This window comes from Saccopteryx leptura, chromosome 1, assembly GCF_036850995.1.
Source record: "Saccopteryx leptura isolate mSacLep1 chromosome 1, mSacLep1_pri_phased_curated, whole genome shotgun sequence".
NCBI lineage: Eukaryota > Metazoa > Chordata > Mammalia > Chiroptera > Emballonuridae > Saccopteryx > Saccopteryx leptura.
The window spans coordinates 126,515,665-126,542,729 of record NC_089503.1 but is presented as its reverse complement, the minus strand read 5'-3'; the positions used below and the strand labels follow the sequence as shown (position 1 = coordinate 126,542,729).

At 40.3% G+C, this 27,065-nt stretch overlaps 1 protein-coding gene across 2 annotated transcripts in view; it reads right to left on the bottom strand.

Moving 5' to 3' along the window:
- Positions 1 to 27,065, bottom strand: part of SEMA5A (semaphorin 5A) — a 487,022-nt gene that overhangs the window by 258,093 nt on the left and 201,864 nt on the right. For both annotated transcript variants that reach the window (XM_066374585.1, XM_066374594.1), the window contains exon 4: positions 7,543 to 7,642. In XM_066374585.1, coding sequence (XP_066230682.1) covers positions 7,543 to 7,642 — 100 coding nt within the window. The remainder of the gene's footprint in view (positions 1 to 7,542; positions 7,643 to 27,065) is intronic.

Below are 27,065 nucleotides of genomic sequence, written 5' to 3'. Positions count from 1 at the left end.
TAAATAAATAACTACACTGCTAGGCTTATCAGCTCTCCAGCTCCAGCAGGGAAGAAAGTGCAGAGATTACATGGTTTTTCTCAACAGCAAAAGGCACCCATGGTCAGAAGTCTTTCCCACAGTGTCTGCAGTCTACCTGTCTGTTAAAAGCTCACACCCCACCAACCACTGAGTTAGAGGGGATCAGGGTAGGGAGCAAGAAAAGCTGAATTTTGAATGAACGCTCCAGGTGATACTTACATACACTGATGTCTGGCAAATGTTGCACCACATTTAACAAAGCCAGCAAACAAAGAGTGGACTTTTTAACACAGTTTGGATTAATTAATCAAGAAGACCTATTAGAAGAAAGGCGAGAACCAGTGAAAGTTGGAGGAAGATTAGTAGAGAGAATTTCAAGAGAAAAGCATACACCTATGAATCGAGTGCCAACACAGAGAAGGAAAAGATGGAGAGAAGAAAATATTTAAACCATAAAGTATAGGTTTAAAACAGTTCCAGGTGGGTGGGGGTAAAAATGAAGAGCAGGAATGAAAAGCTCCGCCCTTCTTTTCATCACCAGCTGCCTTTCCTAAGTGGTTATTAATGTAAATACAATATAAACATCACCATTACCTGGGATTTCTTTACATGATAGTGTTCTGCTGCTTTTCGGATTTACTCCTAATTGCCGATTTCATTCTACTCAGCAGGAGTTACCTTAATGTACAAACTTGACTGAAATGCAACCCTGGGAAAATAAAAGTTGTGGCTACTAGGGGCAAAAATCTCATAAAAATCTCCAGTTTCCTTTAATCACATGCTACTTCCAACAGATTAGTTCTAAGGAAAAACTTCTAATGGAAATAAGAATAATAAGCACAAAAGGAGAGTATTATATTAATCAGATTTTTATAAAATGACTTTTATATGAATCTAAAATTTAGCTTACTTTGTTTAGAACCAGTGACAAAATCATTTTGAAAAAAGAAACTCATTCCAATTAAATAAGAGCCTGCCCATTCATTCCATATGATGTTATGAGAATAGACACTTGGTGTGCTTAAAGCAAAGGCAGCCCCAGTATAACAGAAGCAATTTATCTTTCCTTTTTATCTTTAGTTTTGTAGTTTCAAACCATGAGCAAAACAAATGGATCAAAATAATACATTAAAATTTTTCAAAACGAGTTTCTTGTGACTGTTAGGAATACCTAGTTCTGCCTTGGAAGCACTTGGGTCTTAGTTTTTTAGTTTTTGGTAATAAACATGCTGATTATAAATCTATGCTATTTGTTACACAAACATTTATACAGAAATATCTTCTTATAAATAGAAATAATCCATTGATTATAATGGCAAGTTCCGTGAGAGGCATGCTGGGGGTGAACTCACATCGGTAAGGTGTGCCAGGAGACTGAGACATCCCTACTACCCTTCCTTTCAATGTTCTCATTTTGTGATGTTATTTTAATAAAATTAAAAATTTCCAAGGACAAAAACCATTACATTTGTTATCAATTATGATGATTACCTGACCCAAGTATTAGGTCTACAGGCTTCCATTTTACCACCTTAATCATGAGCAAGTGGTTGGGTCTCCTGGATTCACAGGGTACTATGTGAGAGCCTACACATAGTGAGTGTTCTTCCTATACCTCTCAATTTATATGCTTATACAACACTGACCTTGTCAGAAAAAAGTAAAATAATCAGAAACCAAGTTACAAGAAGAGAGTAAATCAAAGGAAATAAAACTCCAAAGATAGCAGCTGAAATCAACTCCTATAGCCTTTGGGGGAATTTCTTTTCCTTATTGTTGTATGGTTTTATGCTTTATAAAAATATGGCTAATTTGTAAACACCCTGCACCATGTGCAGACAATGTTAGTCACCATTTGGAATAATATTTAAATTCATCGCAGGATCTCTTGTGATCCTTACAATAAACATAAAGCACTAAAGATCATCAGAGTCATTTGAAGAATTAAAATGTAATCACCCTCCCTTACCTCTGGTGTTACTAATTTAAATACAAGAAACATAGCTGTGTCAACTTTGTGATCTATCAGTACTATTATTCCTCTAATAATTAGCTATTCAAATATCTCTAAATCACACATATTCTTTCATTCTGGATTTTCTCATTATATATATATATATATATATATATATATATATATATATATATATATATGTCTGCATTTAGTAGGTTTTTTGGATAAAAGTCATCCATAAAATATTATCCCAATAATATAAATGAATAGAAATCAAATACTGCAGAAAAATAATTCAAAAGGCTAGCTGTGATTATTTCTGAAATTGTTTTTATTCTTTAGGCTTTACTATATTTTCCATATTTTTCTAGAATGAAAATGCCCAAGTCTCATCATAGAAAACATCAATATTATTAATTTTTAAAGAGGCTCGGGTAGAACAGCTTTTAAAATATTATGAAAAATAATGTGGGCCCTGGCCAGGTGGCTCAACAGTAGAGCATTGGCCCAGGGTGTGGAAGTCCCAGGTTTGATTTCTGGTCAGAGCCCACAGAAGAAGTGACCATCTGCTTCTCCGCTCCTCCTTCTCCTTCTCCTTCTCTCTTCTTCTCTCTCTCTCTCTCTCTCTCTCTCTCTCTCTCTCTTCTCCTCCCACAGCCATGGCTCAAATGGTTTGAGCAAGTTGGCCCTGGGGGCGGAGGATGGCTCCATGGCCTGGCCTCCGCACTGAAATAGCTTGGTTGCTGAGCAATAGCACAATGGCCCCAGATATACAGAGCATCACCTCGTAGCAGGCTAGCTGGGTAAATCCCAGTCAGGGAGCATGTGGGAGTCTGTCTCTCTGCCTTCTGCTTCTCACTTAATTTTAAAAAAAAGAAAAAAAAAAGATAATGTGCTCTTTGGAAATGGTAAATTTAGGGATTCTTCTAGAAATTATATAAATTCAGATGCAAGGACCTTCCAGCACTATACAACCCAAATTGCCTAAGGAAAGGTTTTTCTTTTGTGGTACAATAAACATCGTTTTGCAAAAAGCACAAAAAAAATCTTGGCCCTGGCCGGTTGGCTCAGTGGTAGAGCGTTGGCCTGGCGTGCGGAAGTCCGGGAGAAGCACCCATCAGCTTCTCCACCCCTCCCCCTCTCCTTCCTCTCCGTCTCTCTCTTTCCCTCCCGCAGCCAAGGCTCCATTGGAGCAAAGATGGCCCGGGCGCTGAGGATGGCTCTATGGCCTCTGCCTCAGGCACTAGACTGGCTCTGGTAGCAACAGAGCAATGCCCCGGATGGGCAGAGCATCGCCCCCTGGTGGGCATGCCGGGTGGACCCGGTGGGGCGCATGCAGGAGTCTAACTGCCTCCCCATTTCCAGCTTCAGAAAAATATATATATAAAAAAAAAAAGCACAAAAAATCTTGAACTGAATTTAATTTCAGAAACAAAGTATTAATGGTATAAAGTGAAACCACCCAATAAATGACTTTAAAATGCCTCCTGCTAACATGAAGAAAAAAAGGGACTCTCATTGCATTTTTCTGCCAATCACATATTTAAACCATTACAGATTTCCTGCTATCTAAACTTCTTTTGCTAGGTCAAGCCCACCTAAACAGGAATCTGAGGGTTGGGTTATTTTTAAAGTTTTATAACTGGCTCACACTCCCTCCAAAATATTTTAAGCCTAATCTCACCAGGTTTTCTAGGTAAAATTCCTATTCTTACTCAGTGATATCTGCCAAAATATAGATGCACGTGTGTGCCAAACCCACAGATATCCGTAGAGCTCCCTACCGCTGCATGCTTGCTGGGTACCTGTTACTGTGACAATCACTTTTCATGGATTATTTCATTTAATCCTCACAACAGCTGAAAGGAACAGAAATAATTATATCAATTTTAAAGATGAGAAAACTAGGCTCTGAAATAGGCTCAAGGTCACGTACCTCAGCAAGTCTAGCCTACCCTTTAACTTGTTTATCGAGTATCAACAATGTACCATTCACTATACTAGAATAGAAAATATAGCTCATATCTTCTGACTGCTTGTCTGAAATTTAAATTTAACTGTGTATCTGGACTCTTATGTGCTAAGGCTGGGGCTCCTATTGCTCTTGGTCACCACGTCATATTGTTTTTTAGATTGACTCAGTGGCTAATCCAATCCCTCTCTGCATGGCTGGGCTGGGCTAGCCTTAGCTGGGACTGTGGTGAGATGAGATAGATAGAATGCTACTTTATCTGTGAGGTAGACAGAATACTTCCAGGAATACTGGAATGAAGATTTCCAAGGGTGCTAGGAGGAAGACCTCCAGGAACACTGGGATGAAGATCTGCAGAGATGCTGGGATGGAGATCTCCAAGAACACTGGGATGGAAACCTCCAGGGCCACTAGGATAGAGATCTTCTGGGATGGGTGTCTGCTGGGAAAGAGCCCCAGGCACTATCTCCAGCCAATGTGGACCATGTGATACCTCTTCTGAGTCCCGTTTTGCTCACTGGCTTCTCACATTCATTAGGAGAATGAGCGCCACTGACCAGTCAGCCAACCACCAGTTGAGTATATGCCCAGGTGTGGTGCTGCCAGTTCAATACACAGAAACGATGGGGAGGCTTTTCGATCAAACTCACAAGAAAACCTTCTCCTAAGTTCTTTAGAGTTGAATAAGAAATTTTGACCCATTCGGGGTTATATTTGCACCTGCTGTTACAGCAGAGAACTGTTCCGTCTTGGCTAAGCGAGAGAGTTCATCTTCCATAATGGTCATATTTGGGATTTAGAGACTGCCTCTTCCTTCTGTCTTTGCCCAAAGTAGGTAACTGTAATGAACCTCCTACAACCCTTACCGCCTTTCCCCTAAGTTTTCTCCAGATGCAGAGGGAGCATATACAAATCAAATCCTGAAAATATAAATAACAGACATCTCTTGAGTTTTTACCAGGAGGAAAAACTGCTATATTCTAGAAAAACAAAGGCAAAACCAACGCATCCTCTCTACCATTTGGTAAGCCACTATGTGATACTGGGGGATGGAGGACACGGGACAACAGATAACGCATTAGGTACAATGATGATGGTAGATGACAGTTGTCATCTAACAGGGATTCTAATAAGACCACATAGAGCAAGGAATATAACAACTCAGGCCCGATGGAGGACCCTTGACCCAGGTTCTTACTACAAGTTCAACAAGTAGATAACTTGGAGTGGGTTGGGTGGGTAGCTAATATTCTAGAACAGTAAGAGGTTACCAAATCCCAGAGGCAAGAAAGAGAACTTTTTATTTTGCAGCTAACACAAATATTTCTACATGCCTGGATTAGGTGAAAATGAGAAAAAGTGAGTCTGTAAGAGATGTGGGACCATTAGGCAGAGGGTCTGGTGGACCACACTGAACAGTCAGCATTTATCCAATAGGAGCTACTGAGAATGAATATTTAAAGAAATGACACTGGCCATGGTATGCAAAAGGATTAAAAAAAAATCTGAAGACCAATAGACCAGTGAAAAAAATCCCTACAATAACCATCCCAGGTTCTCAGTGATGGAATCTCATGGAAATCAGCATCAGAAGTCTACTAAATATTCACAACGGATTGAAATAAGCAGAGGCACACCAGGTGAGCCCATGTAGTCTGTATTCACTATCTACATCAAACATCAAAAGAGATTTGGGTGCCTCACCAGGCAGTGGCACAATGGATAGAGTGTCGGACTGGGATGCGGAGGATCCAGGTTTGAGACCCCGAAGCTGCCAGCTTGGGTGCAGGCTCATCTGGTTTGAGCAAAGCTCACCAGCTTGGACCCAAGGTAGCTGGCTCGAGCAAGGGGTTACTCGGTCTGCTGAAGGCCTGCGATCAAGGCACATATGAGAAAGCAATCAATGAACAACTAAGTTATTACAACGAAAAACTGATGATTGATGCTTCTCATCTCTCTGTGTTCCTGTCTGTCTGTCACTTTCTATCCCTCTCTCTGACTCTCTCTCTGTCTCTGTAAAAAAAAAGAAAAAAGAAAAAAAGAGAGAGAGATTTGGGGGGTGACATGTTCAATGTTAGGAACTAAACCAACTTCTGTCTATTCATTTAAAGTTTTAACAATACATCTTAATGTCATCAAGTGTTGGATGGACATACAAGGGCTCCTTAAGATCTGAAAGAAAAAGCAATGATCCTAGAAAATATTTTATGTTTGCCTAGAGTACTCAGAATCTAAGCCAAATTCAGCTTCACTCAGGTCTATATGGCAACTGTACAATCTCTCTTGCTATGAAAGTTACATTTTTTCTCTGGCCAATTGGCTCAGTGATAGAGCATTGAACAGGCATATAGAAGTCCTGGGTTTGATTCACAGTCAAGGCACACAGGAGAAGCTACCTTCTGCTTCTTCACCCCTCCCCTTTCTCGCTCTCACTCTCTCCTCTCTCTCTCCCCTCTCTCTTCCCTTCCTACAGCCACAGCTCAAATGGTTTGAGCAAGTTGGTCCCAGGCACTGAGAATGGCTCTGTGGACTCACCTTAGGCCAAAATCACTTGGTTGCCAAGCAGCAGAGTAGAGCATTGCCCAGTAGGGGGCTTCTCGGTTGTATCCCAGTCGGATGGGACACATATAGGAGTCTGTCTCTGCTCCCCACCTCTCATTTTAATAATAATAATAATAATAATAAGGAAAGTTATGTTTTATAATCTAGCAAATTTAAGCAAAAGAGATGTGAGCCGTTCATTGTCTAAAGTGCCTTGCTTGGGTACCAGAAGAGTTCAAATCTACAAATGGCCTCTTTGTTCAAGTTTAATGTCATTTTTCCTAAGAAATGGATATAAACTGTTTTTTATACATCAATCTCAAAATATACAAGCAGGATAGATGATTTGAAGGCAGGGATTATGCATGTTTTCTAAGGAAGGCATGGTAAGTATCGAGAGAAAACCTCAAGATCTGTGCTGAGTGTGTTCAGTGGCCTCTGTGCCAAGCTGGGCTGTCAAACATTGAGCTGGATACAGGAACATGTGTACTGTAAGAGATAGAAGTAGTAACAACTTCCTTGAACTCTCAGTTGTCTGGTAAATGGCCTAATCACCGTCACAAAGATAGGTAACACAGGCCAGAACGGACATCGTGATCCCTTGATCTCTAGATTTTTACCAGGAATCTAGTGAGAACTTAAGAACATGGTTTCTGCAGTCTAACTGCTGCATCTGAAACCTGGGTCCATCTTTTATTAGACAAAACATACGTGTCCCCGGGCAACATTTATCCACTTCCTGCTTCAATTTCCTTATCTCTAAAATAGGCATGTTGACAAAACCTACCTCTCAGGATTCGTGGGAGGAGAAAGTGAATGAATTCATGTTAGAACAGTTCCAGGCACATGGGGAGGGCCCAATAAACGCTTCTGTAAAAAGCAGTAGTCATCCTATTATTAGTAGTATACTTCATGACACTCACACTATATTCCATGCTTAGAAGAATTATTACTTAGCACTCATCAACTCTGGCAGAGCAGCTCATGTGTTAACTACAGAGATGTGAAATGAAGTCAGAAAATATCTGTAGTGGCAAAACGTAAGATCTCTCACCTTGCTCCTACAACAAGTTCTTTCTGTCCTGGGTCAAATGTTAACTGCGAGAAATCCACAGCATTCTTCGCTCTGAACTCCCGTAACCAGGGGCCAATTTCTAAATAGAAAAAATAAATAAATGAAAAGATAAAAATGAATGATTTTTCCTTCGGGGACCACAGAAAGTGCACTTTAGGTAGCAAACATTACATTTCAGAGAGGATTTAAAGGTCCTCCGATGTGACTGTTGGGGGGGGGGGGTCACTGGAGGTTTCCATCAAGATGTCACATAATGCTCACTGAGAATGTGTAAAACACTAAGGACAGCCACCCAATCAAGAGCAAGCTAGGTATCGATGCTTGGTTGTGATTTATAAGCCAGATGTGCTTTTTCCCACTGGCTTTGGACTGGGCAGAAAATAACACAGCACTCAGAGAAAAGACTGTTTCCTGTGCAACTTGACAGGAAAGAGCTGAAGAATTGGAAAAACCACAGAGCCTTCTGCAGGAACAAGGACAAACATGGGAGCACCATATGCATTCTTTCCAAGTGGATGTTTCATATTCCATCCCTTGGGTTTCTACTTTGGCTCCATGATCAGACGTGCCCTGCTTCGATGAGAAGTCCACAGTTACTTCTAGTCCTCATTTGCATTTTTTCTAAAGAAAATCAGGAAACAGCTACTCTTTAGAGATAGCTGTTTTTTCTTTGAACAAGCACTGTTAAATCCTATTAAATGGCCTCTAGCCTAGAGTCCTATTGTTGTAAAATGACAGTGTTTGAAAAGGGCTAAAATGGTGCTTCATGAGCCATTTTTATAAATTTCATTAGCTCATTTCTGACACGGAAAAAATATTCAGTAATTCCCCTGCCATTTGTGCCGTCCCTTACTGTCAGCCCTGACAATTAACCTCGCTATCTGATTGTCTCTTTTCCTTGGGTCTAACATTTTTAGTGATATCACACTAACTAAATAGACACATAATAACTGTCAAATCAACAAAATTATTGGTCTGAGGAAAAAATATGTAGCACACACACACAAAAAAATCTCTTTCAACAAACACAGGTGCTAAAAACAGATCTAATATGGAAATATACCCATGTCCCACAACATGTCTTATAAAAATGGCTTTTTTATGCAAATGAGATTATTGTCAAGCAATAACTTTGTTAACAAATCAGGCATTCTCTACTATCAGTTATTCAGAAAAAAATGACATGAAATGAAAGTTCTATTCTGCTTAAAGGAAACCAAGGTTGACTTATATAGAGATCATATTTGGTTTTTGAAATTTTCATGTGTATGATATCTTGATATTTTTATTAATTTACATAAATCCCTTCATATTATAAGCAAGTCAATTTATAGCAAAGTATGTATAAGGCACTAGAGCTATAAAATGTTATTAATAAATGGTCCTTCCAGGAATTTATTAATTCAGTTAGGAAATTAGCACTAATATCTTTTTTAAACACAGTATCTACAAATGCAGGAATGTGCAGGTGTTTATACAGTTATAGGAAGTATTCATTCATAGAAGGAGAGATAAACTGCAGTTACGTAAAATGAAAGGAAAGATTACAGGTAAAACCATGTCCTATGCATTTATCTCTCTTTCATTTAGAAGAATAGGAAGAGAGTAAACAACAAAAACCAGGATGAAGACACATATTTCAGGTTTTAAAATGGTATTCTGATTAATGGTTATACTACCTCCTAAAATAATAAAATAATAAAAGGAGCCATATGGAGAGGGGAAAATGAGTTAACAGCATATAGTTCTGTCAATATTGTTCCATTTTCCTTATTTAAATTGCTAACGAGCATCCCCACTAACACTGTATATTTTTATGGTCAACACTAGATTCCAGTTGGATAATCTGCACATTCATTTCTTTTTTGATTTTCATGTTCATTCTTTCATAAGGTCTGCCAAGCTCCAGTTTGCACTTCACAGGGCATTCTATTTTATTACATCCCAGGAGGGCTTTGGGACACAGGTCCTATACCAACCCACCTGTCTAACTGAAAACACAACCGCATCAATACCTACTGTCTCAACTTTCCCCATGAGATCCGAATCATCATGCTCTATCCTCATTTTGATGATCAATCCCTATAATTTGGCTTCAATCCCATGTTTCCCTTGTCTTTAATCTTTTCCCTGAATTACTTCTCTTATCCTCTAATTTATCCCCAATGTTATGAAGCTCCTTCCCCTCTGCCTATAAGAATATGTATAATCCTCACATTAAAAAAAAATTTAATACATTTTTATTACATTCTTTTGTTATTAGAGTTTCAAATACCCAAACAAAATACATAATATACTCCCAAGCACATTATGTCAGAAAGGGTTGCAGGCTCAGTTTTACATGTAAACTTTACCAATTCCTTAAGAAACACGTAAATCCAGTTTTATACAAATTATTTCAGAAATTAGACAAAGAGGTGAAACTTCTCTTCTCTCTGCAGATTTGAGGCTATTTTGATCTTGCTAATTTTGATACAAGGCTAGACAAAGACATTATGAGGAAGAAAATGCATGGGCCATCTCATATAAGAACACAGCTGCAACAAAGAAATAGCTGTATTAGCGTATCATACGTGCACGCACGCACACACACACTTTTTCATATGGGATAGGTTTAATTCAGAAAAACAAGGATGGCTCAGAAAAGCTTAACAGTGAAAAATCTGTTGGTAGACTTTACCACCACAATAACAAGTTCAATAATAGCATGAAGATTTATTGATCCTGCTTTCTAAGAAATCAGAAAATGAACAGTTATGGACTCATAAGAACTAGGAGACTGGAGGCAGAAGAGGAGAGAGCACCAAGGCAGGTGGTGGAGAATGTGCTCATCAGAGGCTGAAGAAAGGTCGGGAAGAGTGAGGCGATCGGGGGAGGGCACACTGCACAGGCTGAGAGAGGAGGATATAATTTTCAGTAACAGACCTTCTTAATATTTGCTCATTTTCCCCAAATAATGGGTTTGCTTTCCCCTCCTATCCCTCTCTTCTGATCTTATTGAAAGAATCATATGTTGAAATGGAACTTAAATATGGCCGCCAATATGACCATCATTTGGAAATTAAATAGTAACACAAAACCTATAAATTTAAATTTAAATTATTCGATAGCAATCGTTTCAGCTAATTCATTTATTGCACAAACAGGATTGTTGAAATATGGCCTCTGGCAATGATTTCCTATTACAAAATTAGCTGCAATGATTCATATTGTCTTTTCTTACTACTAGATAAGCACCAAGATGACTTTTCATTCAAGTCTATAAAGAGTGTATAGATTCATCTTTTAAAGAACCCATTGCTACACCTTCAAGATAAATTACTCTCATAAACATGTATCCAGTGTAATATAAGTTTGGTCCAAATAACTGGCATTTATAAACTAGAGATTAGTTTAACAGATTAAAGTTAGTCACCCCACACACACCCCCCTAAAAGAAGTAAAAGTTACTATTTTTTTTAAGCAAGCACTCCAAATATATCCAAGGTAACAATGGTTACAAGCCAAGAAACACGTTAGAGCCTGATAATTAAGGATCACAGGAGATTCTGCTGGTGAAGTCCAGCACCTGTCCAAAACCCGACAGTCATTCCAAAGCCAGATTGACGGCTCTCCACAGGCCAGACTGCAGCACAGATTGCCAGAGATCAAGCTGACTCATGGACAAACACTGCGCTGAGTGGGAAAACTCCCTGAGAGAATAGGGCGATTTTGAGTAGCCTGATTTTCACTCTTTTCTCCTTCAAACTTCAGTCAGTTAAGGAATCAAAAAAGAAAGAAAGATGGCAAAACTTCTCTGGAGAACTTGATACTGAGTCAATGTCTAAACCAGAACGGGCCGGAGACAGTGGGGAAAGGCACAAAAGCACAGGTAGCAACAAAATATACAAAATATAAATGCAAATCAAGGCTTACTCATTTCCAGTTCTCATGAAATTCTGTTTTGATTTTATGCTACATCTAACACTGCACATGGAGATAATAATAAAGCTGACAACGCAATTATTAGTAAAGCAGCTAACAAAAATAGCTGACATTTAACCAGTGTAAGCCATCTGCTAGATGCTAGTCTATGTAACTTACACATTTTAATTCCTGTGTTTCTCACACCCACCCTATTAGAGGTGAGGAAACCAAGTCTTGCCAAGTCAACAGCCAGTAGGATTCAGCTCTTAAATTTGGACTGGTGTTTTTAGCCACTATGTTATACTCTTTCAACTGCAGTAAATAAAAAAATATACCTTCCTATGCAACACGTTTTAAAAGTAACAGGAAGAAAGAAAAATCTACCACTGTTTTATTTGGAAAGTGAGTTTATTCTCACTGATATATACTGTTAAATAAAAACTGCCAACCATTGGATTTTGAACTACAGCCTAGACAAAAGTAACTCCATAGCAGAAGGTCGGTGAGGTCTCTATGTCAACCAGTAAATACAACCTTGATTGCATTATTATTTTACTGTTATTATTAACAATAATGTACAAGTCAGTTAAGCTCTACAGGAAAAAAGCATTCACCATTTTTATACAGAGGTTTTATAATCCAAGGGTCTTTTTATGTAAGTAGGGGGAAGAAAATGCCAATACCCGTTACTGATCTGTTTTATTGGAGTGAAGAACATTCTAGAATGAGAAAGGGGGGTAAGAAGGGCAATGAGCAATGGCTAGAGAAATATGGAGGACAGGACACTGTTCTGGAAATGCACGAGCTCGGTTCGCACCCACTTCAGAAGGGCACTTCCGTTGGTTGGTCACAACGGGGCAGGACAGGGCATTGGGAGAAAGGCAGGGTGCACTCTTGGACGGGCATCCTGGTAATCCTCCTTGCCTGCTCTTTCCCCAAGTTGTGAAAGGAGCTGTCCTACCTCAAAGACACCTATTACTCTTTAAAGTTGGCATGCATCTTCCTTCTCCAGACTTCATTTTCAGCTTCAGTGCATTACATAAACCATTTGACCAATGCACTCTGAACTAAAAATATGATTGCAAAATAAAGCAGTGGAATTTTAAAAAGCCATAAGAATAGTACAGCAAGACTGTGCTGGTTTACTGCACTGGGACCTGATACCATTTTTCTTCCTCTTCCTTTCCCATCTGCTTTTCTAGGCCTTTTCCTCCAGCAGTCACTCATAGCAAGTCAAATATACTTGAAGAAGTAGGAGGGCAGCACCCCCAGGCCATGTTTCACCCCCAAAAAGAAGATACATTAGGATTGCAGCTACCAGAGTTCTATCTGAAAATCTGAGTGATGATAATAGATTTCAGTCCTGAAACAAAGAAAAAAGGTGGGAGGGATGTTCTACAGAAAGTAAACTCCCAGGGTGATCTGATCATCAATTCCTAACTGGGAAGGTAGTCCTGCCCTAGGCATAACCTTACCCATTGTTGCTGTGCATCTCAGTTAACACACCTTGGAAATAAGTGTACCCACCCTCGGAGAGCACATCATCTTGCTAGCCATCCTGTAATCAGAGCCCTAGCTTGTTTTCTCCCATCTCCATGTAATCTTCCTTAAATCCCCTTCTTAATTTCAAATACACAGACGAGGCTGCAAAACTATGATTTTCCAGAGCATTTAGATCTCGCTTCCTGACAATTGTTTCAACTTGGCTCAAATAAAAGGTTATAAAGTATTCCTCCAGGTTTGGATGCCTCTTACATCGACAGTCCCGACACCTCATGTGTTTGTTGAGCAGCAGGCCATGGCGGAACACTTCATCGAAGAGGAAATAATGCAAATTCACAAACACTGATGCTTGTGAAAAAAGATAAATTAGGATAACCAACGTCTCTTATTTACACTCTTTTTTTTTTACTATCTATATTTTCAGTGTTTACTAGGTTTTAGGAACTGATTACCATATTTTTTGCTCCATAAGACACACTTTATCCTCCCAAAGTGGAGGGGAAATGCCCATGCATCTTATGGAGCAAAAATATGGTATTTTATTAAATATTTCAACATACCATTTGGTTCAAAATATTTTTTTCTTATTTTCCTCCTTAAAACCCTGGGTGTGTCTTATGGTCAGGTGTGTCTTATGGAGCAAAAAATATGGTAGATATTTTTCTATTATAACTCATTTTATTTTATGTTCATAATCCTGTGAAGTCAGAACTATATAATCTTTCTTGCAGAAATAAATTTAAAAATATTAAAAAACCGGATATTTTGACAAGTTACATATCTTGCCAAATATAATTTAAGTGGTAAGTAGATAAGCTGAAACTTAGATCCAGGATAGGAGGAAGGAAATAATTCCTACATAAGCTCCAACTTTAAAATCAATTTTCCAAGGAATGTATAAAAATACATTAATGATTAGCACCTAGTAATACAGCAGTATTGAATAATTGATTGAAAACAACAGTTGCCACCCACCAAAAGAGAGCAAAGTTAAAAAGCAGGAAATTGGTGGAGGTTTTCAGATGGGGGACAGAGATGGGAAACCCAATTTCCCCACTGGGCAGAGCACAACTGGGAAAAGGAAGGTCCCAGAGCAAAGCAACCGAAACCAGGGTCCACTGTACACATCGAGGCATCCAGAGGAAGAGGATCACAACAATGGACACTTTATGTCCCTCGTAATATTTTTCCCAAGTCAGGGCCTGGTTACATCGTCTCACTTAGAAACAGGCAAATACACTCTTTCTAACTACAGCTTTGGAGGAAGGTTGAAAAATATCAAATCAGTTTTGATCCCCCAAATGTTAAAGCTCAATTATTTAGGACTTAGTGGAATCAAAGTACTTCCAGCAGGATGTGACACTGGCTATCCTGCAATCAGCCCCTGGATTTTACAGTTGATAAAGCAGAAAGCAAAAAAGGTACATGACCTGGCCCTGGCCAGGTGCTCGATGGATAGAGCATCGTCCATGTGCACCAGAGAACATGGGTTCAAACCCTGGTCAGGACACGTACAAGAAGCTATCAATGAGTGTACAACTAAATGGGACAACTAAGTGACATGACGAGTTGATGCTTCTCTTTCCCTACCTCTCTCTCTCTCTCTCTCTCCTTTTCCCCTTTTCTCTCTTCCTTCCCCCCTCTTCTCCCTCTTAAATCAATGGAAAAATTAAAAAAAGAAGTTACACGACCTCTCAAAACCACATGCCAGTGAGTGGCAGAGTGGAAAGTCCTAGTTCTGTGACTCTATAATTTCTACACTGATATGTCTTCCCTGTCATGGCACTAGCAGAATAATTCAGTGGATGTACTGTAGAGTGGTCTCTGTCAGCACACACAACTTTCTAAATGTTGTACTTTAAGAAACTAAAATATCTATATTTAAATTTAGGTACAATATATTCATATATGTGTATGTATGAGTGTGTATATAAATACATGTTTATTCATGTGTCTATACATGCATAGATATAGAACTAGGCATGTATTTCTACATCTTTACATATATTTAGATATATATACTTATATATATACACACACACTATATTTATATCTAGATACAGGTGTGCATATATAGTTATACATAGTTATGTTTAGATACAGCCATCAATATGTTCATTCATATAATATATATGCTTGTATACATATGTATAGAGATATATACACACATTATGTAAATATGTACATAAAATGCACACTAAAGACTGCCATAGAGGGTGAGAAAATGGCCTCAAAATCTTGCCTCAGGAAATGATCAAAATGTTCCACTGATAGGACTTTTTCTTTAAAATAAAACAAAATTATCAAATAATAACCAATTAGAAAAATTACAACATTTTTATATCACGAAAAGCAAAAAGGATGTAACATATCAAGAATGCACAAAGCATTTTTCACTGACTGCCTTTTTGCCGACATGACACATTAAACACAGGTCTGTCTGCACGAGCTAACAGTGCTGTCTCACACCCCTTCGTTCCTTAGTTGTACCGCTGCTTTCTTTGCAATGACATCTAACACACTTAAGCCATTTTTCATATGGAAAAACCAACAAATTGCAAGTTATGCAAAATAGCTGTGCTCTGGAATTGGGTTCTTCTAAAGTTCACAGCTTCATCTTAGATAGCCCTCCTGCCGGATTTCAAAGAAAGTTCACTTTACTTGAAGCATTCCTGATCTGGGTCTTCTTAATGCAAACACAATTTGGAAACCACAAGTCTCATTTTAAGCTATGTTTTACAGCCTGGAATGCATGGGGTACTATATAGTCACAATGAAAATAAGCATTAAATAATAGCCACAAATCTGTTAAATTATAGGAAAGAACATGTACACTATTCCAGAAAGGGCAGGAGCAGCCAGCCTGTATGGGAAGGCAGCTGTTAGACAATGGCTGGCTGGGGGCAGGCTGAGGGCATGCATCACTCAGCCAGGGGATTCTTAGGTAACTTGGGAACACACCACTTTTCAAAGTTAGATTACTGCAGGATAATACAGACTAAATCAATGTATCTGACAGTTTTATTCGGCATGTATTTTAAAAGAAACTTAGGAAACAGAATTTCACTGGAATCAACTACCATCTCATCAAGAGAAGGATGCATGATATTTACTGTTTCCACTAGTTTGCATGTGAATGTCTGGCCGTAGCAGAAATACTTGTTCAGTCTCCAGATCTAAATAAATGTCAGTATTAGGTGGGGTCCAGGCTACTCCATCCAATAAATTCTGCGTTGTCCGAGTGCTACCTGAGATACACCTGGCAAAGTGTAAAAATCCTCTGGAAGGTTATCAGGAGGGCTAGGTTCAAACTCCTCCTGACCAACTAATGTTGTCTTCCCTCTGTTTATAACTTTTAAGATCATGGAGAACTTCTATTTCATTAGACCATCTAGAGCAATTATTCCTAGTGACTGCAGGATAAGAACCAAGCTAATCAGTGGTAGATATTTATTGCTAGATGACTCACATGAGAAGTAATTTCGACTTACTTATCCATCAAAACAGACTTTCTTTAAAAGATGATACAAATTTATAGGCCAAGACTCTCAGAATCCTGGACTATGACCATCTTTGTCCTCCAGGCTATGTACTTGGTGCCAGGACTGCCCTGTCTTAAGTTCTGTATGGCTTATAAGTACCCTGCATCACCTACAGGAAATTTTCCTAGTGCAGAGGAGTCTTAATTCTGCCTTGTGACCTGCAGCATATGACTGCAGGCTATAAAATCTAATTGCAAAATCATAATGCTGTGCCAGAGGACATTAAAAAGTAATTTCCTTTAGATTTATAGCTTTAGAATTACAAATGGTGTTAATATGACAAAAAAAATAAAAACGAACAATTTCTATTCAATAGGCACTTAGATTATTCCAGGAGTGGCCATGTGCTTGCTATGTAAGACATAATGACCATTTGCCCGTGGCTTTACTAGAGTGACTGTGAACAACAGCTTCAGGAACGTCTTAAAATCTTAGGGCACTTGGTTTTAAAATATTCCTACATTTAGTTCTGCCACATATTCAAGAATTGCCAGACCTCAGCTTTAAGAAAATAATTTTTTCTTAAGCTAATAAACCCTTCCTCACAATTCACATTCAGTTTCTTCTCTGTTTGCTCGTGCAAAATCCTATGTTCTCATCTAAGCCACTATCTCTGCTGACCTCAGGAGTCAGGGGCAGAAGCAAGCTGTAAGCACTCAGGAGACAAGCCAGGGTTGTACAAGAAAGTTTCCATACTTGGACATATTCCAGTGAGTCCCAAGGTGATCTTTTGCAGAAGTACTGATTCTGTCTATACATCAGAAATCGAATAATTTCCAAGACATACCCAGATTTTCTAGGAAATTTCAGGTTAAGCATTAGGGTGATATGCACCAAGAATTTTGGGGCAGTACAGTGATCTATTTATGGTGTCAACTAATGTTTCTTGAGTACCTACCGGTACTATATGGAAGAACCCACTGTAGGTCTGGCTAAGATGCAATCTAAGACAGACCTCTGCTTTGAGACATTTATAATTTAGATAAAAAGATAAGATATACACACAAGAGAGTGACATTGAAGAAGAGAAATGCTACCTGGCCCCAAGAAAAATGTGATGATAAATGCTCTGAGGCATGCTATTCAACATAAATATAATATAACCTACACACGAAATGTTGAATTTCCCAGTACCTACATTAAAAAAAAAGTTAAGAAGCAGGTACAATTAAATTTCAACTATATAGTTTATTTAACTGAATATATCCAGAATATTTCACCATGCTATCAAAATAAAAATTGAGATATCATCAATTCATGTGTATGTCCCCAGTCCTCAAAATGTAGTCTTTTATTCTACTGCACATCTCAGTTTGACTAGCAACATTTCAAGTGCTCAACTGCCAGTCGTGCCCAGGGGCTACTCTACTGGACATCACATATCTAAGATATGAAGAACAGGGCTTCTTTGGTAACAACAGAGGTGCTGTTCTATCACATTCATTATTAAAAAAATGAATTAACTCTGGCTCTTCTCTGAACCAAGTGCCATTAACATTACAAATAAATCAGAGACTGATGCCAAAAAAACTGTCCTCCACTTGCACAATCATTAATGAAAGTGACATGGTCCTCAACATTCAGCTGACGTCAGTTTGAACCTTGGATGCAGAACTTTTTATCTGTGGGACTTGGACGCCACTAGTTGACTCACTTTTATCTAAAAAAATATAAAATATAGGGAAAATAAGAAAAAAAATAGTTGATGTTGAGAAGAATACGTAAACTTATTCCCATGAAGCATTCAGCGTAGTACAAGCATAGGAAGGTCTCCAAAAATGCTAGTTCCCACCATTGCCACTCTAGATAGTAAAGACTGGTTTTCGCCTATCTCACAGTTAAACCTTGAGGATGGCCCTATTATATCTTTTGACAACGCCCAGTACCAGGCAGAGTATCTGCCATCAATTTTAATCTCCTCTTAGAACTACATACATTTTCATGTAAATTGCAGTCTACCTGCTAAGGGTGTAAAGGCCCTGCCAAATCAGGAAAGCCACGAACAACCATTCCAAACTAACTGAAAAGGTAACACTCTTTGACAGAACTCTACCAAGTGAGAGATTCTGTAGGTCTGGGGTGTTCAAACCCTGAGTATTTCAGAGAAGTCTGACCCCCGACTGGCTCTTGGGAGATAATTTCTAAGACCTTGGAATATCCTGCCTGATAAGAGTGACTTTGTATTTCTGGAGATCTTGGGACATGCTAGGTCCTCTGTCCTAGCAATGTGATTGATGGTGGAGACCTCTGACTGTGTTGTATCTGGTTGACCTCTAAAAAGGCTAGAGACTAAATAACTATAGTCAGCCAGATGGCATTCCATGCCTATTGACTGAGAAGTGGGGGGCGGGGGGATCTTGGACACCAAGGCTCAAGTGAGATTCTCTGGTCAGCAATATTCCATACATATTGTCACACATCATTGCTAAGAGAATTGAGTGCTGTCCAGATGATTCAACTAGGAGAGAACAAATAGAAGCTGGACTCTCCTAGACTTTGCTCGATGAATAAAACAACATTTCTAGAGAAGTCTTTGAACCTGAGGGTAGTTATGGGGTCTCCCAACTCAGAGGTTATTCATCTTGTAATAATAACCAATAAGTAAAATAATAAAACCCATATTCAGTTTCCTGGAAGCTATGCAAATACAGAAAGGTGAGTCTGAATGAGTCAGAAAGACACAGAATCTCTCACGTTATCAGGGGATTATTGAACCTGATTTTCTGAGAAGAGACCCAGTTCCCTGGATAGCATCAGAATCTCTCAGGTGGCCAATCTAAATAAAGCTTTTCCAATGGGGCAATTCTTTCCTAGGATCAATCTTGCCAAAAGTTTTATATGAGTTATAATAGACATATAGCTGGAAAATAGGCAAATGCCATTCATAATACAATTAGTACATTTTATTATCTTTCCTCGTATATTTTACAGCCCACAGCCACCTCTTTTTTTTAAATCAGCATAAGAAATTTCTCTACTTAAGAATTTTTACCTTGTATTCTTTCACAAAAACCAACAAGATGCCAATAGATTAACAAAAGTGAGCAGACATTCCATTATGTTAGTCCTTATTTTACTGAATAATTAATACTGATACTCAATGAAAAAAGGCAAAAATGCAATTTGCTTTGGGTAAATCTTTCAAGAAGGCTGGAAAAAAAAAGTTCGATTCAGAGTCATGAGTGCTCCAGTTCTCTTGTGAAATTCACACACACAGATGAAGGTGCATTCTTAGTTTATGCTCTCCCTGTGAGCTTGCAGCCACATGAACCCAAAAACAGCCTTTGGAAGGCAATCCAACTTCAAGTGGCAAAGCCGTGCTCTGCTTGCCCTGGCTTTCTCTGCTTGTAGTTCCGTGAGCGGTCAAACGGCCTTGGTCTGGCTGTCGGTCCTGCTCAAACACCCTTGCTCTTCATCTCTCTTCTATTTTTCCCCAAATCAGACCCCCTAGGTACCCCACAACCAGCTCTTCACACCCCCACACTGCTAAACGATTCTACCTTTTCCAAACGGTCTTTCCTCCCGTGTCCTTCCTGCTCTCTAACAAATAGAACAGTCGGGAAAACACGTAAGAATATCACGTATGTTTGTTAATTCCTGTGCTCTACTCTGTGGTGCAACAGGCCTTGAATGAACATGCAATGAAGATAATGTTGAAAGCTTCAAATCACAATGCAGTCCCAGAATCTACCTATATCCTTCCTTAGTGACTTCACTCACCTTCTCCATCCCTTCTGTTCAACCAGACATTGCCTGTAGAATATATCTTGATCAGTGATTATGTTAAAATAGTACTTAGAAACTATATTCTATCATTCTTCAAGTGTTTAACATGTGAGCAAGTTTATAACCAAATAACGTGGACTTATTTTTAAAAGCAGCTTTAGAATTTCTAGAGTATAATTGTTAGCTCAAGTTCTAGAACAAGCATAGGCCAAATTCAGCCCATCACCTGTCCTTAGTAAATAAATTTTTATGGAGTACAACATTGCCCATTTGTTTATGTATACCTTGTGGCCGCATCTGTGCGACACTGGCATAGAGAGTATCTAATTTCCAAGGTCTAAAGTATTTACTACCTGGCCCTCTATGGGGAGGGGGTGGGGGAAGGAGGGAGAAAGGTGTGTCAGTCTCTGTTCTAGATCATCATAGCAGAGGATCAAAATAAATGTCTATTATAGATTCTTAAATATACTAAATGTGATCCTTTAGTAATAGAGAAAAAATAACACACAACCTTAAAAGAAGACGGAACCTCAGAACACATCCATCAAATGCCTCATTTTATCAATGAGAAATTTGGAGTCCAGACAAGCAAGGGGAATCACTGACATTCACCCAGCCAGACACCAGTATAGTCTGGTCTAGACAGAGGCCCTGGTCCCTCCCAGCATATGATTTATAATATATCACATGGCATCAATAAGTAATAGCATTTCCAGAATGTTTATTCCATTAGTTTTCTATGGCCCTAGTTTCTTTCAACTGAAATGAAAAGGGTGTACAGGAATTCATTACCTAACTCATGGACAAATGTTTGAGTGTTCTACACATGGCAACGCAAAATCATCTTGAAACCCCAGCTAATTACTATACTTCCATTTTCCCCCGGAGAAAAACCAAACCTTCTGAAATTCCTAGCACAGCCTATTAGCTGATATTATGTATGGTTTCATAAAATTTACACACCTTACTCACAGGCTTACTTAGGTACCAGTAGCCCCAAGTCAAACACTCAAGATGTTAAAAGCATATGTTTTAAGTATGAAACAAAGCTGACATTTTTGGATGAGGGTTGTTCTTGCAAGCAGAAGTGAGTTTTCTGCCAAGAGAGCTCTGCATGCACTCGTACCTTCAACTCACCAACCTTGACAAGAACAGGTCCAGGTCCGCAGGTGGTATATGCTCAGAGGAGACAGGGAACATGAATGCTGTCTTTCCATTTGCTTTTCCCACTTTGGTTTAGTTTGGTGAAGCTGTGGTTGTTTTCATGTCCAGGTACTAGCCTGAATGAGACCAGAGCTGGTTGTCTAATAGCTCTTCTCGTCCCCAGAATGCAACAAAGCCACTGTGTAAACAAACCAGGAGCTGTATTTGGAAATGATTTGCAGCGAACTGTGAATTCAGTGTCACAGTCACATTTCTAATCTTGTTTTCAATTTTTCTTGACAAGTGCATGTACTCATTTCCTGATGTATCCCCAAAAGATTTCACAGACCCTTTCTGCTCCATGCCCAATTTTCATGGCATTCATCATGGTCCACTCTAATCACTTGCTTGATCCCATTAACGTTTCTTCCTTGGGCCATCCACCGCCAGGCATGTGACAACCTTCCTTTGGCTAACACCCTTAACGACTCTGAGTCTGGCCCTATGCTTGGAACTAGAGATACTGCAGGAAAATAAACAGAGAAGGCTCTTCTTCTCATTAGGTGTACATTCTAGTGAGAAGAACAGAATCAATAAAATAAGTACTAAGTGGCATGATATAAATAAAACAGGATGATTTTTAGAGTGTGGCTTAGAACAATGTTATACAGTTCCAGGAAAGAACACTCTGTTGAGGTGACATTAACCTGAGATCTGAATGATAAGAGACAGCCACACTGGGAGAAAAACATTCCAGAAGGGGGAGCTGTCTGAGGAGAGGCCCTGAGGTGGGGATGAACCAAGAGGACCAAGCAACAGAAACAAGGCAGAAAGGTGAGAGGTGAGGCGAAGAGAGCCATGAGGGAGGAGGCATGGACAATTCAAATAGAGTCCTGCCAGGCAAGGTGAAAAGTTTAGATTTTATTCTGTGGGAGCAATAGAAAACTCTTGCTGGAAAGAGACAATTAGTATTTAGGCTTCACATGTAATATGGTCTCTGTCACAACTACTCTACTTGGCTGTCGTCACTGTAGGCAAATGAGAAGGAGCAGGTGTGCTGTGTTCCAATAAGAAGATAGTTGTGGTAAATGGACCTGGGCCAGACTTGGCTGTGGGCTTCCATTTTTGCAAACCCCATTCTATGGTACAAGGAAGCCAAGGTATAGGGGGAGGGGGCAGGAGCTACTTTGAATTTTTAAAAGCTCCTATGGCCATTTTATGGGAATGTACCACAGGAGACAGAGAATACAGTCCAGGGAGAAGGAGGAAAGGGCAGATTTAGGAGTTGTTTTAAACATTTGAATCTATTGGGGAAATAAGGAAATGTGAGGCATTAAGGATGACACCCAAGATTTCTATTAGAACAACTTAATCTCTGAGGCTATTTCTGAGGTAGGAGAAATTGAAGGAAAACTAGTTGTGGGGGTTTGAAAAACAACCCAACAGTTCTTTCATGGATATTAAGTGGAGATGCCCCACTGGAAATCCCAATAGAGATGAGCAGGTAGGTGCAGTGTGATTCTCTGGCTCAGGCGTGGTTAAACTGGAGGTAAAAATGTAATAGCCATCAACAAAGGGGTGATAGTTAATACAGTTCTAATTGGGATATTAAAGGAAACAGGTTAGATCAGTAAGAAAATGGTTCCCCACACTGAAGACTTGTGAAATATTGAGCAAAGGAACAATAAATGCATATATGAATGAATGAGCAAATTCCATCTTCTTCCTGAGTAGGGTCATGTTACTCCTCTCCAATCCTCTACAACTATAGTTCATGGCAGAATGTCTGAACTAATAACCATGATGGTATTGATCTTAGAATTAATTTGACCTTTTGACCACACTCCTGATACCAACCAATAAGTCACTTATCTGCATGTATGCTTTTTAAGTGTCTCCCTATTGGATACTGTCACTAGTGCCAGAAATATAAATTCTAACCTCCCCGCCCACACCAATTCTTTCCCCAGAAGAGACAGCTTATAGACCCAGTTAAGTCTCAGACTCACTCCCTGAAGATGCATTTCCCTTCCCTGGGCTCCCTTAAAAGAAAGAGATTCTGTTGGTAGTAATCACATGGGTAACTAACATCCTTTGTGAACCAGTTACTAGATATTTGTTCTGGCTGTTCTGCCCCCCAGTCAACCCATTTTATGAGCATGAGCAGGAAGAGAGGCTGGACTAGCGTGTGTGCATGTGTGCGAAGAAAGTTTAGCTCTGCCGTCTGTGCCTCAGGGTATGAAATGTAACAGATGTTACAGCAACTACAATTTTCTAAGCTTTAACAAAAGGATGAAGGAGGTGGAGTAGGCTGAGGTATAGACTCTTTGGATTACAAATATCTCTCTTTCTCTCTCCCTCTCTCTCTCTCTCTCTCTCTCTCTCTCTCTCTCTCTCTCTCACACACACACACACACACACACACACACACACACACACAGATTTTGCATACAGTTACAAAAAAGTGCCCGTGGAAAAGAACCCCCACGGAGTTCAAAGGGACCTGTGTTCAATCAGACAAAAACAATTTTCATAGCCTCAGGAACCACTTGGTGTGCAAGGAAGTTGTGCAGTTGGATGGTACTAGGCATTGAAGCCAGCATGCCTTTGTATCGTTATCTCTTTGTTTGCAACTAGTGTTCAAAGAAATTCATTGTGTAAAACAGATACTGAAATGGACAGACCCATAAATTTACACATTCATGAAAAGCAGCTTCCTATTATAAGCAAGACAACAAGCGGTCTGTCCAACACAAGAGTCACTGTCTAGCTATATAGAACTGCCTTCTCGCGGGCCTCCATGGTGGGGCCTGCTTTGTCTCCTCCAGGAATGTTCTGAGGCACCCAACGATGTGTCCGCAGCTCCCTGACCACACCAAAAAGCCTGACTTCAAAAAAAAGTCCTGAACAAGTGGGAGGCAAAAACTGGCAGAGTGTAGAGAGGCATTTTCCTCTGAAAAATCATTCCTCTTCCTGTGCCCACACAGGGCTTTGTTCGATTCCTACCTGTAGGTCACAGACATGGCCCAAGCTTGATCTCATTAATTACAACTGTCGACAAGTCATTAAAAATCTCATTTCATTTTACTGCTCACCCTTCTTTTAACTGACTTTTCATAATTATATTTCTATTTCTGATATACTGGGCCTATTAAATTTAATGCCGTACAGAGATTTCAGTACTCCTGAAGGAAAGATGAATGCTAGACTGTGTCCACTAACAGATATGCAGTCCTCACTTAGAAATAGGAAACGGGAAATCTGCAGTGCATTCTATTTTCATACGGAGAGAAAGAAAAGTCAAGTTAATTACATATGGTCGGTATAATAATGCCGTCCGTCTGCAAGGGTTATAATTAGCGAGAATTTTTTGCACAAACAGGACCCACCAAGCCGATGACGCCAGCTTGCATTAGTTCTTTTTTCACCCCACCGGGTATAAACATTTCTATTTTTGCTCTTCCCTAAACATAAACACTACTACATTAAAGATGCCTGGGGACGGGAGTGTCTGGCAATATCTTTATAAACTTTGTGTATAAATATAAGCTTCTTTTCAAATGTTGAGTCTGTTAAAAGGATTAGGATGACAAGAGGGTAGGAGGAACAGTTACCCAAGAAGCTGTCATCTAATTGGTGACACTGAGATGAAAGCCCCAGGAAAGCAGCTCTCCTGGTTGTGAGTAGTTCCTGCTGAGACACACAGAGGACCAATCTGATGCCTGATGCAGAGGAGAGGAGCATTTGAATCTTCCACGTCCTAAAATATGTATATAAGGCAAATTTACTTATCTCTACATTATATAATATTGATGAATATTTATCGATAAATTTCTAATCTTACTTTATAATCTTTATTCATTGATTTTGGCAAGAGAAGAGAGGGAGAGAAAGAGAGAGACAGAGGAATATTGAGCTGTTCCTGTATGTTCCCTGACTGGGGATCGAACTGGCAACCTCTGTGCTTCGGGATGGTGCTCTAACCCACTGAGCTATTTGGGCTAATCTCACTCTTTAAACTAAAGTTGTTTAGCTAACATTACAGAAATTGTGAGACTGCCTTTTCTGATGCTGAAATTCAACTAAACAGAAGGGATTGCTGGGTTTCAGTTAAGTCAGCTGAAGACAACAGATCATCCCGGAGCCAGGGCAGCAACACCTGCCCTACCCGTTCACGGAACTGTAGGTGGAGCACAGAGCATTTACCTAGTGGCTGTGGCTGACACAATGCTGTGAGAACACTCCAGCTCCCGGAACCCTCCTAGGCACACCCAGGAAGGAAGCTCGCCCGCTGCACGGAAATGACTCAGCGCCAGCCAGGCAGCCCTCTGACCTTTTCTGGTCATTTGCCCTACCATAACATCCTATTGGCTGAACCCATCTATATAAGCTAGCTTACTTCCTGAATAAAGCAGATCTGCATCACTGGACCTGGTCCCTGGAGTTGGGTCTCTGCCTCTCCATCGTCCTCACCCCTGGTGGGCCTTGTCCACATACTGGCACCTTGAACAGGGACCCATCTGGCACTCAAAGGATGGGTGAGTGACCCTCTGCAATGGGAAACCTTCTCCCTTACTCCCGAGCCCCGCAAGCTCGAGCCCTGCACACCCTATTGCAGAGTAGGCGAGTTAAAGTTAGTGAAAAGGATCTTTGTACCTACTGGGAGATCCTCTCAGGTTTCAACCCTTGGCTCTGGGATGCGCCTCTTTGGGACCCTGATACTTGAGCCCAAGCTTTACAGTGTGTCCGTTTGGCGAAGTACATGAAGGACAAACCTTCCCTCTCGGCCTCATTCCTGCCCTGTTAGCGATACACGCCTGCCTGACCGGTGCTCCTGCTGAGGACCCTCTACAGGTCCCTAAGGTCCTACAGGCTACTCCTCTTTCAGAGGGACCCCTACCTCTGTATTCCCCTCCCCCTGTAGAGGAAGAAAAGGGATGAGCCACCGAGTTTGATGGACTTGCAGACGAGCATGCAGAGATGAAACTCGATACATTAGAAACTGTGCCATCAGCTCTGCCACCCGAAGAAGCGGAAGTTGCTACTTCCGCATTCCCTGCCTGGGCTCAGTGCCCCACCCCAGCCTGTCAGATGCCATTTTCTACCCCAGCTTTAACTTCAACACGTGTTCCTACTGCAGACCCATGGGCCAGCCTATACGCCCCCATGTGTCTTTTTTCTCCCCCCCCCTCGTTCTTCTGTCTGTCTGTCTTGTCTATTTTTCTGTATCTCTCGCTCTCTCCCCCACCCCTCTCTGAAATGACACTGTAAGGACCCAGCCACGGCAGTGGCGGAGATCACACCCTCTTCTAACACAAGGGAGAGGTTATGCTTGTGTTTTTCAGCCAATTTGGATCCCAGGAACCCTCCCCTCAACCTGCTTGACAGGGTTTCTTGGGCACCCACTAAATGGTTCAGTCTTCACCTGACCAAAGCCACAGCCCTGGCCTTCTCCACACTGACTATGCCCAAGGGGAGGAGGTCCTCAGTGCTCCAGTAGAAGACCTCATGGCCAGCGTACATGCCCCATAATCTGGGGGGATGTGAAGGCTTTGGCGGGGCGGGCCCAGAGAATGGCCCCTGACGGGCCCCAGGCCCTGGTGCTCTGTTCCTCCTCATGTGTGCCATTATCAGTGAACTCCCAGGTGCGAGGAGACCCTCACGTCTGGGAGGCTGTTCCCC